The sequence below is a fragment of the Squalius cephalus genome, assembly GCF_949319135.1.
Source record: "Squalius cephalus genome assembly, chromosome: 23".
NCBI lineage: Eukaryota > Metazoa > Chordata > Actinopteri > Cypriniformes > Leuciscidae > Squalius > Squalius cephalus.
This window is the reverse complement of record NC_137144.1, coordinates 2,117,684-2,136,115: the sequence shown is the minus strand read 5'-3', so window position 1 is coordinate 2,136,115 and position 18,432 is coordinate 2,117,684. Positions and strand designations below refer to the sequence as shown.

Below are 18,432 nucleotides of genomic sequence, written 5' to 3'. Positions count from 1 at the left end.
CTTTCAGATGTCCCAGAGAGAACCCACTTAAGTTACAGATTCCATAAAAATAAATAAAACAAATTTATAAGGGAGACAAAAACAGCAGCGTAGTTTGGGTCCGTGTATCCTGCTGATTACAGATGCACTTACACGGCTCTGAGCTGGAAGCAAGCCGTTAGGCAGGCCCCCCAACCTGCGCACACATTCACAACAGTGAGATTTAAGCATTTTTTTTAAATCAAAAGAATCCCCCAAAGAGATCATACTCACTGCATCAGGACAATGTATATAAAATGACTGCATGCTGCAACATGCCCTCACTGCACTGTATCAACTGCAGAACAGGCTTTAGGTAAGGATGGCTGACGCGAAACAGTCGTTCCGAAGCTTTGCGAGATCCCGAAGCGCAGATGTTTCGAAACACTGATCCGAAGCGTGATTCGAAACACCCATGTCACGTGACTATGGCCAAACGAAGCCTCGAAGTGTTTCATCAGGTGTGGTCCGCCGAATCAGCGTTTGATTGACACGGTCGGGAACAGACCACACAGTCGCACATCTGTATAAAAGTGAAATCAACGCATATTGACCTCGTGGGTTTTTGTGAGAGGAGTTTGATTTTGAGATAGCGGATTTTTGGTGATATAGTGACATAGTGCGATTTGATTAGTTAGCCTATAGGCTATTTAGGCTTACATTTAAATTTAACTGGAATTTAAATTAAACTGGAAAGAGATAGCAGTAATCTTTCCTCATTTGTATGTCCTAGCTAAAAAATATCTTTGCAGTCGGCGCCAATGGCCTCGTGGTCAGTGCGCCGACCCGTAGCGCCTTTGCACTCGGGCGTCCCGAGTTCGAGTCCCGGCTCGTGGACCTTTCCCGCCTCGTTTTTTGTCATCGCTCTGTCCTGTCACAATAAAAGGAAAATCACCAAAAACAATATATTAAAATATATATATATATATATATATATATATATATATATATATATATATATATATATATATATATATATCTTTGCATGCCAGCAACAAGTGTCCCTTGTGAGAGGATTTTTTCAAAGGCTGGAGAAATTATCTGTAAAAAAAGAAGTAGTCTTAAGTCCTTCCACAGCAGAGAAATTAATATTTTTGAATAAAAATCTCTAAAAAAGTGAGACATTGTGGCTTGATTTCTTTTATTAATATCATTTTGCAGGACCAAAATAACATTATGCACAGTGAGGAGCCTATAGGTTACAAGCTTCACATATTAGAAAATTATAATAATAAAAAAACAACACATTTTTTTTAATGGCTCGTCAAGGTTGTTTCAGATCAACACCTGCAAGTGACCACTAGGTGTCACCGTTGAGACGGGTGTCGGATTGATTCGAAGCCTCGAAACAATATGGCACATTTGGTTCAACTGTTTCATTGCTTCACGAGGCCTCGATCTGGCCATCACTAGCTTTAGGTTACACACCAACATTAAACAAAAAATAAATTAAATCACCTATCACTTTACACCCATCCACATACCTGAGATTGAACAAATAAGCGAACCAAACTACACGACTCCATCAGGAAAAGGCAGAAAACGGGACAGCAAGAGAATAACCAGAAACAGCTAAACAAACTCTGCTATGGGTGTCTCGCTTTTATTATAAGTGCAATCATGATAATGAGTAACCAGCCGGTTTCTGACACAGCTGAGTCTATGGGGAGATTATTCCCATTCTCCACCAGGGGGAGTAACGGAGGGAAATACCCAATCTGCTACACAAGCACACACACAAACACAATTATTTTTATTACACACATACAAACCTCACTCTGACATCCATACCAACACACCCACACAATTATCGCTGCATAATTTATCCAACTGGCTTAATAATATGCCGAAGCAGAAAACAGGAATAAAGTGAGTATTTGCTTTATAGGCCAAACCTGAAAAAATGGCACCATCTGGTAAAAAAGCCTTTGGTTTGAAGCCTCGCCAACAGAATGAAAGCCTGTTAACTTAAAGTTAGTTAAATGGCCCTGGGATTAAATTTTTTGCAATGCGGACATTTTTGTCCAAGTCGTTCAGTGCTATTGTCCATGTGACTTCATTTTAAAAACTATATTTATTCCAATAAATTAATTTATTTTTCTTTCTTTGTTTTTTTTAGTTATCAATAAGTAAAAAGTGTGAATATTTTCGTAACTTAATATTTTCTAAAATAAAATTAATTTCATTGGACTTCACCATAAATTGATTTTTCAAAGCTCATTTTTAAAGTTTATATCAGACGTGTCAGACGTGTCCACGCCCACGCCTGCAGCAACGGAAGAACAAGCCCGGGCAAATCCTTCACTCTCGTCTGTTCCAGCTTCCAGAAGTTTATTCCAACAGGGTTTTCCACAGAGCCGGATAATTTATACTCCACGTACCTCATGTGAGTAACTCTTTGTATTGTTAAAAGTTAGATTTTACCCTAATTAACGTGTTTGTGTTGCGCAATCTGCAAAAGTATCGCTCTGTTTCCTACAAACTTTTGCAACCGCCAACTTCGAATGTGCTCTATCTCAAACAGTTTGTTAACTTGAGCTCATACTGTATAAATCTGTGTGTGTGTGAGTTGAATAAGTAATGCTGTCTTTGTGTGATAGTTCAATGTTTCAGAGGTGTTTGTAACTTCTTCAAAAGCATTGTCTTGGCTTCGACAGAGTTTGGCAGTGGACTCTCGGACACACAGACGCACGGACACACACGAAGCCACAGCTAGCTGAGTGATTATCGGCGGCTGGAGATTAATGTGCCACTGAAGGAAGTGTTGCCAAGTCTCCTGGTGTGGCAGAATTTAAGGAAAGATGGCCTGCCCTCTTCCAACCACTCCAGTTAAGTGACTTATCATTCAGTTTTTCCTGACACTGCTCACTTCTGAGAATCTTTTTGGGAAATTGTGACTTGGACATGAGATAGTAGATTCACTTTTTTGCTTTGCATAAAGTTCAAATGTTGCTAATCTTTAAACCCCCTTAAATAACAGTCAAAGATTCGCTGTCCTACAGGTGAACGAGGAGTTCTGGAGATGTACTGCGGTTCCCCTGGACGTTTATGTCACAGCTGGACAAGCACAGCCCAAAGCTCCTCGAGCTCCTCGAGCTCTTCAGTGCCAAGAGGAGCAACTGGTCAACGCATCAATAACTTGTTGATGGAGCTGATACAGACGGGGCTAAAGTGGTTACAAAGTTAAAAGGTACAATATTAATCAATTGAGTAGTTTGATTTTTAGTTATCTTGCTTATCTGGGTGATTTTGTTTGTTTGTTTGTTAATTAGACAGTTTTTTTCTAAATAGTCTCAATTGTTATTACTATTATTATATTATAATGAATAATGTAGATAAACTAATACAGACCTACAGTAATGATGGCATTACAGGGTTGGAGTGAATTTACCAACACAAATAATGTATTCATTATTGTTGTATTAACTAGGACCCAAGTGCCAGTGCAGTGAAGAAGAGAGATGTCCCTCTGAGATGAGACGCCTCTTTGAGTCTATGGGAGAGAGTGGACAGGAGCTCATCTCTGATTACTGGGTCGGTCTGGTGAACAGGTTTAACCCTCTGGGGTCTGAGGGGTTTTTGGGGTCCTTGAGATGTTCTGACATGCCCTGACATTTGTGCTTTTTTCAGTTGCTTATAAACATATTAATGGCAAAGGTGTAATTACACTCTATTTAACACAAACAGGGCTACCATAATATGTGAGCAACATGAATGTACATGTTTGTATTTTTGAGAGAATAATGTTTATGCATGGTTTTTGAAAAAAACTAAAAACTAAAGTTTCTGAAATAAGGCCAGAAAACACATACTAAATATGTGTCATTAAGACGTTTGACTAATGGATGTCGTTGCCTAGTTTTTTCTTCAAAATGATGTGAAAATCATCCTCCCTAATCATTCACATAACACAATACATTGATTTAAATCTTGTAAAACACTTTTTGTTTGTAAAGGCAATATGCGCAAGGGGCGTCAACAATCCAACACCATCATGCATATTGAGTGGTTTACACCTGAGGAGACAATGGGGCCCGCATACTTAATGAGCCATTCATTCAGGTGTGTCACTGAGCCACAAGAAAGAATGCAAGAGCATTCTTATATATCTTATATACAGGTCCTTCTCAATAAATTAGCATATTGTGATAAAGTTCATTATTTTCCATAATGTAATGAATAAAATTAAACTTTCATATATTTTAGATTCATTGCACACCAACTGAAATATTTCAGGTCTTTTATTGTTTTAATACTGATGATTTTGGCATACAGCTCATGAAAACCCAAAATTCCTATCTCAATAAATTAGCATATTTCATCCGACCAATAAAAGAAAAGTGTTTTTAATACAAAAAAAGTCAACCTTCAAATAATTATGTTCAGTTATGCACTCAATACTTGGTCGGGAATCCTTTTGCAGAAATGACTGCTTCAATGCGGCGTGGCATGGAGGCAATCAGCCTGTGGCACTGCTGAGGTGTTATGGAGGCCCAGGATGCTTCGATAGCGGCCTTAAGCTCATCCAGAGTGTTGGGTCTTGCGTCTCTCAACTTTCTCTTCACAATATCCCACAGATTCTCTATGGGGTTCAGGTCAGGAGAGTTGGCAGGCCAATTGAGCACAGTAATACCATGGTCAGTAAACCATTTACCAGTGGTTTTGGCACTGTGAGCAGGTGCCAGGTCGTGCTGAAAAATGAAATCTTCATCTCCATAAAGCTTTTCAGCAGATGGAAGCATGAAGTGCTCCAAAATCTCCTGATAGCTAGCTGCATTGACCCTGCCCTTGATAAAACACAGTGGACCAACACCAGCAGCTGACATGGCACCCCAGACCATCACTGACTGTGGGTACTTGACACTGGACTTCAGTAATTTTGGCATTTCCTTCTCCCCACTCTTCCTTCAGACTCTGGCACCTTGATTTCCGAATGACACGCAAAATTTGTCCAAAAGTCCAGTGCTGCTTCTCTGTAGCCCAGGTCAGGCGCTTCTGCCGCTGTTTCTGGTTCAAAAGTGGCTTGACCTGGGGAATGCGGCACCTGTAGCCCATTTCCTGCACACGCCTGTGCACGGTGGCTCTGGATGTTTCTACTCCAGACTCAGTCCACTGCTTCTGCAGGTCCCCCAAGGTCTGGAATCGGTCCTTCTCCACAATCTTCCTCAGGGTCCGGTCACCTCTTCTCGTTGTGCAGCGTTTTTTGCCACACTTTTTCCTTCCCACAGACTTCCCACTTCTTCTTTCGTGTGTCGTCATCAAATGTCCAGCTCAGTAAAACTCAGCCACGTTCTCATCTCAGGTCCCACGTCGAAGAGGCCGGCCTCCGAGGGTGGTTTATACAGTGGACAGGTGGTGATTATGTGCTCAGCGGTCTGCTCTGGCTCCCCACACTCACACACTGCTCTGTCCTCCAGGCCCCACTTCCTCATCGATGCTTTGTAACGTCCAACCCCAGTTCGCAGGCGGTTTAGCAGAGTCCATTGCCGGCGTGGCAGATCCTCTCCTTCAAGACCGCCTCCAGGGTCATAGATGTAACGGTGGATTCGTGAGGGCCCTGCTGACTCCCACTCCTGCTTCCAGGCTGCCGCGAGCCATGCCTCTGTAGACAGGTCCTCAGGGATGGACCTGAGCAGGTCTTGTGCCGCCTTGTTGTACGGGTGGCGGGACTTCAGTCTATGAGGAGGCAGTGCTGTTGTGGTGGTATTGTGCAGGATATGCCAGTTGTATCTTTGGGCTTTCCTTGCAAGAGCGAGGGTAGCAGCCTCTCGTCGGAGGCCGGCCGGGGCAATTCCCGCTAGTGTTGGCAGATGGTAGACAGGGGTAGATTTCAGGCAGCCAGTTATAGTCCGAAGGGCGGTGTTTATGGCAGTGTCGACTTTCCTGGCGTGTGGGCTTCTGCACCAGGCTGGGGCACAGTATTCAGCTGTGGAGAAGACGAGAACTACTGTTGATATTCTAAGCACCTTGGCAGTTGCACCCCAGCTAGTACCAGCGAGACGTCGAATTATTACGACCCTTGATGACACTTTGGCCGTCACTTCTTCAAGGTGTTGTTTGAATGTTAGAGATCTATCCAGGCGTACGCCAAGGTACCGTGGGGCTTGCTGAAACTCAAGGCGCTTGTTATTAACAAATATGTCCAGTTCCCGTCTGGCCTCACTGTTGTTCAGGTGGTAAGCTGCTGCAACTGTCTTGCCGATGCTGAGCTGTAAACGCCACTCACGCAGGTAGGCTGCCAAGGTGTCCATGTCCTGGTTTAGGCTGGCCTGCATCTGCTCCCATGTTTGTCGTCTCATCATAATGGCCAGGTCGTCAGCGTAACCGTATTTCCGGGATGTTGTTTCCGGTAAGTCGTGGATGTAGATATTGAATAACATCGGTGCGAGGACAGAACCCTGCGGAACACCATTCCTCAGCCTTCTAAGCCTGCTGCATTGACCGTCACTGGTCTTTAAGGTGAAGCTGCGGTTCGTCACCATCTCAATGATGAACTTCACCATGTGCCGGTCGGGAATGATCTTTAGTAGCTTTAAGTGGAGTCCGCGGTTCCAGACGGTATCGTAAGCGGCTGTGAGATCAAGCAACACTACTCCAGCCTTCTGTTTTTCCTGAAAGCTGTCCTCAATGTCTTGGGTGAGCAGTGTCACCTGGTCAACCGTTGACCGACCGCGCCGGAAGCCAGCTTGTTCCCGTGGGAGTTGAGGGTCCACTATTGGCTCGATACGATTATAGATCAGCCTCTCCAGGGTTTTGAATGGGACGCAGAGCAGTGAGATGGGTCGGTAGGATTTGGGGTCTTCAGCAGGCTTGTTTGGTTTTGGAAGGGCTATAACAGCAGCGCGGCGCCATATCTTCGGGAGCTTGGACCTCCGAAGGCATGTCGAGTAGAATGAGCAGAGCCATACAGATGTTCTTACACTCTGAACGCGTCTGAACGCGTTGTTGTCTTTGGAGCTCGATTGATTTATAATTCTTGATTTCTCTCTAGACTCATTTGCAACGAACATTTTCTACTTTTCCTCACCTCATAGTTGCAACGCGGACTGTTGAGCAGACGTGTCTCAAGCCTAGTGATCCAACGCTGGATACTCTTATAGGTTACGTCCGTGGATCACGGCTGAACGCGTCTTCTCCGCACTCATTTACAAACAAACATTTTTTTTTCGCCTATCGTGCGTCTACTCTACACCGTACCACTAAAAAGACGGATTATATCCAAGACTTCAGCCATGGATTGGTATTGATATTGATGGCATCACTGGTAGCGTCGTTGCTAACTTAACGTACTGTCCATCTGTTAAAATGGCGAATATATTAGATGTAAGTAACGTTAGTCTACCTTTTGGTGCAGGTGAAGACACATTTGAGCTGCACGCGGTGCAGTCTGAGCTGGAAGCTGTTGAGAAACAGATCCACGACCTTTTAGTGAGACAGGCCGTGCTGATAGACCGGCGTTTGGCTCTTGAAACATCACGCGCGGATGCACACAAATCAGAGATTAACGTTACTAACCCGCTGACTCCGACCTCGTCTACTCCGTGCGTTTCTCAACATCGGCGAGCGTCGAGGTCGCGATCAGCCATGGTCTCGTTCACTCCGGCTCCAACATGCCACCACGAAGCCTGGATATTTCCGCAGCGGAAGACGCGAGTCAGGCCTAGACCAAGAAAACTCTCTCCGACCCTCCCGGTTTTCGAGATATCCACACAAAACCGCTTCTCCCCTCTTCGCGAAACAGAACGCGATGCTGTGATCATTGGCGATTCCATCGTTCGACACGTACACGCTACGTTAAATAAAAGTAAGGTGCATAGTCACTGCTTTCCTGGTGCTCGTGTTTCTGAAATCGCCGCTCGCGTTCCCGAAATTCTGAACGATAACGAGCGCGTCGGAACTGTGGTCTTGCACGCGGGAGTGAACGACATCAGGCTGCGCCAGACGGAAGTTCTGAAGAAAGACTTCAGGAATCTGATCGATACGGTATGCAGCACATCGCCTGATATAACGATCATTGTGTCAGGACCGCTTCCCACGTACCGTCTAGGTCATGAAAAGTTTAGTAGATTATTCGCGCTAAACGAATGGTTAATGTCATGGTGCAATGAGCAGAAACTACTCTTTGTAAATAATTGGAATCTGTTTTGGGAGCGTCCTAGGCTTTACCGTGCAGATGGCTTACACCCAAGCAGATTCGGATCGGATCTTCTGTCAGATAACATCTCCAAAATGTTAAATACCTTTTGACTAGTAACCAAAAGTCCAAATCATAGTCTCTGCTGCACCAATTTAACTGATATAAATAGTGTAGAACATTGCATAGAAACTGTGTCTATTCCTCGTTTAGTGAGATTAAATAATAAATCTACTGCAGGATCTAGAAAAAATCTAATTGTTATTAAACCAGAAAATGTTGCTATTAGTAATCAAAAACAATTTCTAAAGCTAGGTCTTCTAAACATTAGATCACTCACACCTAAGGCAGCTATTGTAAATGAAATAGTCACAGATAATAGCTTCGATGTACTTTGCCTTACTGAAACCTGGCTTAAACCAAATGATTATTTCGGTCTAAATGAGTCTACTCCATCAGGATACTCCTATAAGCACGAGCCCCGTCTGATTGGTCGTGGCGGCGGTGTTGCAACAATCTATAGAGATATTCTCAATGTTACTCAGAAAACGGGCTATAAGTTTATTTCGTTTGAAGTACTTGTACTAAATGTTACGCTCTTAGATGCTAGAAAAACATCCCTATTATCTCTAGCCTTGGCTACCGTATATAGACCGCCTGGGCCTTACGCTGATTTCCTAAAAGAGTTTGCAGATTTTCTCTCAGACCTATTAGTTAATTTCGATAAAGCATTAATTGTTGGAGACTTTAATATCCACGTAGATAATTCAAATGATGCGCTAGGGGCTGCGTTTACAGATTTATTAAACTCCTTTGGGGTCAAGCAAAACGTTACCGGACCAACTCATCGTTTTAATCATACACTCGATTTAATTATATCACATGGAACCGATCCAACCGATATAGATATCATTCCACAAAGTGACGATGTCACTGACCATTACATGGTAACTTGCATATTACGTACTCCTGAAAACAACCAAAACAATCCTAGGTTCTTATTTAACACTGTGGCTAGACTAACAAATAAACAGATGTCTCCTGAACAAAATATTACGTTACAGTTTAGTAGTAATGATTTCATGAAGTTCTTCACTGAGAAAATAGAAAACATCAGAACCACAATTGTAAACGTTCAATCCTCAATTGCGTCTTATAATTCAGCCTCAATTATCACCCCGCAAGAACAATTACAATGCTTTACAACTATAGAACAAAAAGAGTTAAATAAACTTATCACTTCATCTAAAACAACAACATGTTTACTAGATCCTATACCAACTAAACTTTTGAAAGAAGTGTTACCTATAGTGGAGGAGCCTCTCCTCAATATTATTAACTCGTCTTTATCTTTAGGTTATGTTCCAAGAACATTTAAACTGGCAGTTATAAAACCTCTCATTAAGAAACCACAATTAGATCCACATAATCTAGCAAATTATAGACCCATTTCAAATCTACCTTTTATGTCTAAAATACTAGAAAAAGCTGTGTCCGCTCAACTGGGCTCTTTCTTGCAAGAAAATGACATCTATGAAAAGTTTCAGTCTGGATTCAGGCCGCATCATAGCACTGAAACTGCGCTTGTTAAAATTACAAATGATTTACTTTTATCTTCTGACCAAGGCTGTATCTCAATACTAGTTTTACTTGATCTTAGTGCTGCGTTCGATACTATAGATCATACAATACTCTTAGATCGACTACAAAATTATACTGGTGTTCAAGGACAAGCACTAAGCTGGTTTAGATCGTATTTATCTGACCGCTACCATTTTGTTTATTTAAATGGAGAAAAATCGATCATAACTTCAGTAAACTATGGAGTGCCGCAGGGATCTGTGTTAGGCCCTCTATTATTCTCAATATATATGCTGCCACTTGGAAATATTATAAGGAAACATGGAATTAGTTTCCATTGTTATGCTGATGACACTCAAATCTATATTTCATCACGGCCAGATGAAAACGCTAAATTATCCAAATTGACAGAGTGTGTTAAAGATATAAAAGATTGGATGACGCGCAATTTTCTTTTATTAAATCCAGACAAGACAGAGGTACTAATCATCGGTTCAAAAAACCACCCACAAAACCTCTTACAATACAACTTTAACATCGTAGGATGTCCTGTTACTTCATCCTCTACAGTAAAAGACCTGGGTGTTATATTAGACTGCAACCTGTCTTTTGAAAATCATATTTCATATGTTACAAGAACAGCCTTTTTCCACCTTAGAAACATTGCTAAGCTACGTAATATGCTATCTGTTTCTGATGCAGAAAAGTTAGTTCATGCATTCATGACCTCGAGACTAGATTACTGTAATGCTTTATTGGCTGGTTGTCCTGCATCCTTAATAAACAAGCTACAGTTAGTCCAAAATGCCGCCGCTAGAGTTCTAACTAGATCAAGAAAATATGATCATATAACACCAATTTTATCATCACTACATTGGCTACCTATAAAGTTCCGTATTAATTACAAGGTATTGCTACTGACTTATAAAGCCCTAAACGGCTTAGCTCCAGTCTATTTAACCGATCTTCTATCGCCCTATAATCCATTGCGCTCTTTAAGGTCAGTAAATTCGAGGCTTTTGGTCATACCTAGGATATCCAGATCCACCAAAGGAGGGAGAGCATTTTCACATTTAGCTCCAAAACTCTGGAATAGCCTTCCTGATACTGTTCGTTGCTCAGACTCGCTCTCCCAGTTTAAAACTAGATTAAAGACGCATCTCTTCAGCCAGGCATTCATATAATACTTTTAATCTTACAGTTAAATCCGACCTCTAGTTCATAAACGCCAGAGGAGAACTGGCCCCCGACTGAGCCCGGGTTCTCCCAAGGTTTTTTTTTCTCCATTAGGTCACCTGATGGAGTTTTTCGGTTCCTTGCCACTGTTGCCTTTGGCTTGCTCAGTTGGGGATATTTGGGAATATTTAATTTAATTAATCAATCAACGATACTATTGATCAGCATTACCAAACGTGGACGTTCCACTAGAAACAAACATTGATGTATTGTTTTATTACTGTGAAGCTGCTTTGATACAACCTATGTTGTGAAAAGCGCTATATAAATAAACTTGACTTGACTTGACTTGACTCTGGTGAGTCACAAACTCAGGGTGGATGTAATCATGGCCTGGTGCTTCCCCTTGTTTGGTCTTACTCAAGGCAGTCTGGAGTTCAGCTGTTGTAAATTCCCCTGACAAGTTGGCGTCCACACTAGCTGCTCTACACAGGGAAGTCACCTGGTGTGATGTTGTGCGGGCAAAGTTCTTATCAGCATCAGGGAAACAGCTGTTCTTAAGGAGCTGGGATGCGATGGCGTTTGCTGTTATTGGGCACCGGGAGGTCGATGGTGTTCTACCTGTCAGCTGGTTTATTGTCCGCCACGCCTTACGGCTGGAGTGGGTGAAGTCAGTTGACTGAACTACTTCTGTCCACCTTGACCTTCGGGTGGCATCTAGCTTCTGCAGAAGTACCATTGCAGATTCTTCAACTTCCTCCCTGGAGCTTGCCTGCTGGTGGACATGCAGGAGGTGGCTGCATTCTCCATCCCAGCCCGGGATGTAGTTTATGTTAAAGCCACGGGGGATGGTTTTCCTTGCTGCCCCAAGGAGTACTCTGCAGTAGGCTGCATACCCAGCGTCCACGTCGGCGTTGTCTGGGTCTGGGAGACAGGATGATGTCTTTTCTGTCTCCTCAGTGAATGACTGCCAATTTGCCTTACGAAAGTTCCATCTCCTGACGGGTTTCCCTGCAACTGGCTGCACCAGGGATGGGACCTTTATGATGGACGGTCGGTGATGTGAGAGGGGGAACCTATCCAGGACACGTCTCTCTGGCTTTTGAGCCGTGTGCCACACAGCGAAAGCCAAGTCCGGGTTGGTGTGGGTGTTCCAGCGTGCTGAAAAGAAGCTTGGAGGTTCTTTGGGGTCGAACAGCAGCAACGCATTGGCATTGGAGGCCCATTGGCTTAATGTCTCTCCATTTGGTGTAGTATGACTGTAACCCCAGTCTATGTGTTGGCAGTTAAAGTCCCCTGCATAGATGGCGGGTGCAGGTGCCGGTGGAAGTGATGCCATGGTCAGCATTGATGGTGGGGGCTTGTAGACATTGACAACCGTTGTGGTCTGCACCTTAGTGGACAGCCATTCGATACTCGAGCCTGGTGGAGATTGGCCAGTGGCTGTCCAACTAAGGTTGTTCCTTACAAAGGTTGCAAGTCCATGCTGTTTGCTGTGGGTAGACCCAGCAAGCTGGAAACCGGGCAGTTTGAGGATGTTATCACTGTCACGGTGTGTCTCCTGGAGGAGGACGGCTGCTACTTTGTGGGAGTCAGCGAGATGGTAGATGACTTCCATTTTGGCGGTGGTAAGGCCCTCTACATTAAGTTGGAACACCGACAGACCTTGGTACTCGATGGTCGGGATGGTCACTCGTCCTGACATGGACGCACCATGTCCCTTCAGTCTCTTGCACCTCGGTCTGCCAGCTAGATGATGACTGGTTGGCGACATTAGTTTCGCAAGCTGGTCTTGCACCATTTCTTGCTACTCACGGAGGAGGCCGCGTGAAGGCTGTCGTCATCTCCTCAGACTTCCCACTGAGGTGCCTTGATACAGCACTCTGGGAACAGCCTATTCGTTCAGAAATTTCTTTCTGTGTCTTACCCTCTTGCTTGAGGGTGTCAATGATGGCCTTCTGGTCAGCAGTCTTACCCATGATTGTGGTTTTGAGTAATGAACCAGGTTGGGAGTTTTTAAAAGCCTCAGGAATCTTCTGCAGGTGTTTAGAGTTAATTAGTTGATTCAGATGATTAGGTTAATAGCTCGTTTAGAGAACCTTTTCATGATATGCTAATTTTTTGAGACAGGAATTTTGGGTTTTCATGAGCTGTATGCCAAAATCATCAGTATTAAAACAATAAAAGACCTGAAATATTTCAGTTGGTGTGCAATGAATCTAAAATATATGAAAGTTTAATTTTTACAATCATTACATTATGGAAAATAATGAACTTTATCACAATATGCTAATTTATTGAGAAGGACCTGTATGTATATGTATATATATATATATATATATATGTATATATATATATATATATATATATATATATATATATATATATATATATATATATATTCTACCAAATTGGTTCACAGTTGGAAGCATCTCAATTTTTATTTTTTTCACAAATTGTGCTTTCAAATTGTATAATATCCAAGGAAAACATGTCTAGTAATTGTGCAGTTAATTCTCATACTTTATTTTCAGTTTTGGAATATGTATCCTCTCCCCAAATTTGTCAATAATAAAACACAATAAAAATTATTTAAAGAAAAGGCTTATATTGACCTTTTAAAATTTGTTTACATCTACCTTGTAAATATATATATATTTTTTATTAAAAAGGTTACAATTACAACAACAATTCAAGTGTAATCTTTCTTTGTAAAAACTAAAGTATACATTTTATCATACATATTTAAAAGTTAAGGATTCATTACTTTGAATATAGACTACATTGACAAAACATACTATATTTAACATATTAGCAAAAATTGGCAAACAAAAGCTTATTTGAGGTGGCAGATATTTTACAGTAAAAATGTGTGATCTATCCAAAACTAATCAACGAAATGTTGTCTTTCATATGTCTGTAACATAGGTCTTTCATTTTTATTATAAGGAATATAAATGTTAATTTGCAGTTTAATACGTTGCTTATACAAATACATTTTATTTCAACATATTTCAGTCGATTTTTACTCATCTCAGTATAGCAATACAGTTTGCTAAAAGCGGATCATTCATTCACACAGAGAAACGCAATTCAAATTGAAACCGTCTTTTTGCGAGTTGTGGTAAACAGCGCGCATCTCTGCCGTTCATTCATTCACACAGAAACGCGATTTACTCGAGAATGAAAAAAACTTACTACAGTATTCCATCCGTTGCTCCTCGAAATACCCGCACTTCTGAGTTACATTTTCCATTATTATTATTCCTCACAGCGCTGCGAGACAGTGTAAACAAGTAATGATCTGAATAAACTTGATGTGTTTTCTCGAGCTGATATGGGGGCGTTCACAGTTTGCATGGATTGCCTCAGTCATTTGCGTTTGAATAGGGCGCGCTCTCCGTGGGCGGGGCAGATTAAAACGTAATGAGCTGAGATGAGAACGACTGAAATCTCTCTCTTTTCATAAAGATTACATAAACAGAGAATATTTTTTATAATAAAAGAAGAGAATTCAAGCTTCATGCCTGTGTGTCTGTATGCCTGTTTGACTGAGTATGCGCTGAGTTATGGTTCATTTTCGGACGCGTTTCAGAATGGACTACACTGGCAGAGAGAAGGCAGAACTCGCATCATGTTTATTTTTCTTTATTTGGCGAAAAGCACAACACTTTGTTTTTATTGTGAGTATACACAAAAATAATACACATTTAACAGGATCAATTGATGTATAACACAAGCACATTTTTTTTCACTGTTAAGGAATCGCCGCGATAGCCGACCTCAGGGGGTTAAAAGAACCCCAAACCTTTGAACAATAGTGTACACACACACACACACGTGTGTGTTTTTTATTTTTATTTTATTTTATTGAAATACAACATATCATGGCTATATGTTGTCTGTGTTGTTGGAAAAGCTTAGTTACAATAGTTGACATGCAATACTATGGAAGGACAGAACACTAACAGACACTGCAATGGATTGTCGTTTTTATGCCTTCTACATAGTTTTAATTAAATTATATTAGAATACAGTTGTAAATGCAACTAAAGCAAGACTAATGTGTTTGTCAAACTAGAAAAAATAGAGAGAGAAAACAAACAGACAAACATTCTTTCCACTTATCTTGTTGTTTTCAACATCTTGTTGCCGACCTGACCGGCAGTCTCAACTGTACCTTTTGGACACAGGCCATCACACTTCTTACATTTCCGAACTCCACCCTCATCCACCTCATAGGTGCCAGGGCTGCATGTTCTCACACATGCCCCATGGTCTGTCACGACATAGTTACCTGAGAAAAACATCAAACCATCAGTCATTCCAGAGTCGTTAACCACAACCAACCAGCAACACAATCCTAATGCGTCAAATCATTCTGTCATAGTTATCCTGCTTTCTGAGATGTTATTCAGAAACCAGAGTTTGAGTTGCAGGCTCACGATCCACACCAGAGTGATTCTCTTTACCTGGATTGTGTTGTTTATATTTTAACCCTGAACACCTAAAACATTAATCTGCAGAATGCAAGAATTCAAGACCTAACAGCTGAATTTGAATTTGCATGAAAGATATAATTAGAATCTGATTGTGTGTTTCAAGTGAAAAAAAAAAGAATAAATAAATAGCAGGTTTCGAAGATTCGTGTCTCAGCCTGGCCTTACGTGGGCATTTCTTGACACAAGTTGCCCCAAAGCTGTACTTCCCGTCGGGGTTGAGAGCGAGCTGGTGGGTGTTAGGGTCGTAAAGCATGAGCGGTGGACATGCGTCCTTGCATGTCCCTTCATCCTGGAAGTCCTTACAGGCCTGCAGAAAACAAACAGCATTTCCCATGAGGCAACTAGTCCGAAATCATCTTCATTGCCCTTGAGGTTACATTTACTGCAGCTATGCACTTCATTGGTAATGAATGTTTCACTGTAACAAATGTTTCCAGCCGCTAGATAACTTCTAAAAGGTTTCTTGTCAAACCTTTTTTTCAAAGGCTTATATGCTATATAGTACACTATAGTTCAAAAGTTTTTAACAAAAAAAATGAATATTTTGATTATTCAGCAAGGATGCTTTTTATCAAAAGTGATAGTAACAAGATTTAAAATGTTACAAAAGATGTGGTTACACTATATTTTACAGTATGTGTACTATAGTGTACTGGCAGTGTACTTCCCCAAGAAAGTTCTGGTAATTTAAGGTAACTACATGAGTTAAGGTTAGGTTTAGGGGAAGGTTCAAGGTTAGAACCTATAGTTAAACCCAGTTATAGTTATTGCTATAAGAAGTGCAAAACAGGACTGTACCAAAGATTTCTATAGATTTCTATTTAAAAAAAATGCTGCTCCTTTAAATATCTATTCATCAAAAATATCACAGTTTCTAAAAAAAAATATATATATAGCAGCTGTTACGTACTGGCTCAAGGAAGACGAAGGCAGATAAATATAAACGTTTTGTTTAATCAAACACTCACTGGATACAAGATTCTCAGATACAGGCAGGACAGCAAGCCACATAACACCAACAATACCGGACACTGAACTGAAAACAAGCAGGGACTAAATACACAGGGGTGATGAACATAAATGACAGGCAGCTGTGAGGAAGGTGATCAGTGTCCATGGAAACAGATGGGTGGCGGGAAACAGAACAAGGAAACAGGAAACAGAAGAATACAAACTAAAAGTCCATGACAATAAAGCCAAAACCGTGACATATCGCCCCCTCCCGGTAGGCGCGACCTCGCGCCGTAACAGAAGGAGACAAGGACAGAAGGGTCCTAGGACGTGAGCGAGGTGATGCCACAGACGAGGATCCAGGAGATGACGAAGAGATGACCAAGGAAGCAGGAGGAGGTTCGGGCGGAGGACGGCTGACCGGGAGGAGGCTGAACAGAAGGGTCCAGGGTGGTGCTGATGATGGTGAGAGCCAGTGGAGGGCCTTGAGCAGGGGCGTGATGGAAGTACCCCAGGCCACAGCCAGAGTGGCACCCCACGGCGGCGTCGACTGAGGGAGGAGCCATGGAGAGATGGTGATAAGGGCTGCCATGGGGCTGAGTGAAGAAGACGACGGCGAGGAAAGAGCCCACCACATAGCCGATGAGCCGAGGTAGTGGAGAGATAGTGGAGAACCAGATGACCGCGACGGAGACGCAGCGACGACCTCCCGAGAGCGAGGGGGGGATCCGGAGGTCTGAGGGTGAGCTGGAGCGACCGAGGGCGTAGGTGGAGCCTGAGGAAGGGCGGAGCAAGCCGTAGCAGAAGGGGTGGAGGACCAGAGCATAGCGGAAGGGCCGTAAGTCCGCAGCAGAGGTGAAGTGACGTCTGACCTCGGTGGAGCCGACGTCCCGAGGGAGACCGGCGAGACCGAATGGCCGATGGTCCACGGCGAGGTCGAGGGAGGAAGGAGCGCAGGTTCGGGAGCCAGGTCAGCAGGTCGAGACAGATCGTAGCAAACCGAGGATGTAGGCGGAGCCGTGGGCTCAATTAACTCAGGCGAAGATGACTCCCGACAGGTCCGAGGTGGTATCCCACTACTGAGAGGCAGAGGTGGTACCGAGGGACTGAAGGGTGACATAGAGGGCTGGGTGGTAACGAGGGCTGGAGACTGGGGTAGAGACTGAAGTCCAATGCAAAAACCAAAGAAGAAAACAGTGTTCGGGATGTTTAGGAGAGGAGGTGGAACAGGCAGATGACAGACAGGTTCAGGATAAACAGGTTCAGGCAACAAAACAGGCGCTAAACAAATCTCCTCTCCAAACTCAAAGTCAAATGGTGTGCTTTCCAGAGACGCACTCTCAGTAGCGGGGGGGTGGGCGGGGCTCACTTCCGAACCCTCGAAGTCCACCAATACTCCCTCGGCGATGGATGGCTCGGCCGGCTCACACACCTGGTCAGGCGCGCGCTGCTCGGGCTCCGTCGTGATGTGGTCCTCGGTTACTCTAATAGGCACGGGCTCGTACATCATCGCGGTCTCCGTCGCGCTACCTGCGGTGGGCTCAGGTCGATATTCCTCGCCGTCTGGGTGGCTCTGGCTGGGCACTGGATGGGGAGTGGGGCTGGCGGCATCCTCAACGGTGAACGCAGATCCGCAGGACGCCAGTACCCACTCCACAAATGAAGCGAAGCTCCCTCGAGGACCCTCCCCGGACAATTGTGCGGTAGTGACAGCGTTGAGTCCGCGTCGCAGGAACCCGCACAGGCAGTAGTCCGGGAAGGTGGTCTGATGGGTAAGATCCAAGAATTCTTCTAGGTGTTCCTCGAGGGAGCGATCTCCCTGCTCAAGGCACATGAGACGAACAGCAGGGAAGTCCATAGTGAGAGCAGGGGTGAAAACGGAACAAAAAACACTGAACACGAAAAGGAAAAAAATATATACAAACGCGTTCTTTAGTGTTGGTCCGGTATTCTGTTACGTACTGGCTCAAGGAAGACGAAGGCAGATAAATATAAACGTTTTGTTTAATCAAACACTCACTGGATACAAGATTCTCAGGATACAGGCAGGACAGCAAGCCACATAACACC

General features: G+C 43.1%; 1 protein-coding gene across 1 annotated transcript in view; it reads right to left on the bottom strand.

Annotated features, from left to right (window-relative positions):
* Positions 1-18,432, bottom strand: part of LOC307151155 (epidermal growth factor receptor-like) — a 43,768-nt gene that overhangs the window by 2,599 nt on the left and 22,737 nt on the right. The window contains exons 14-15 of the mRNA XM_079859025.1: positions 15,577-15,718; positions 15,090-15,206 (exon numbers count right to left, since the gene is read on the bottom strand). Coding sequence (XP_079715151.1) covers positions 15,090-15,206; positions 15,577-15,718 — 259 coding nt within the window. The remainder of the gene's footprint in view (positions 1-15,089; positions 15,207-15,576; positions 15,719-18,432) is intronic.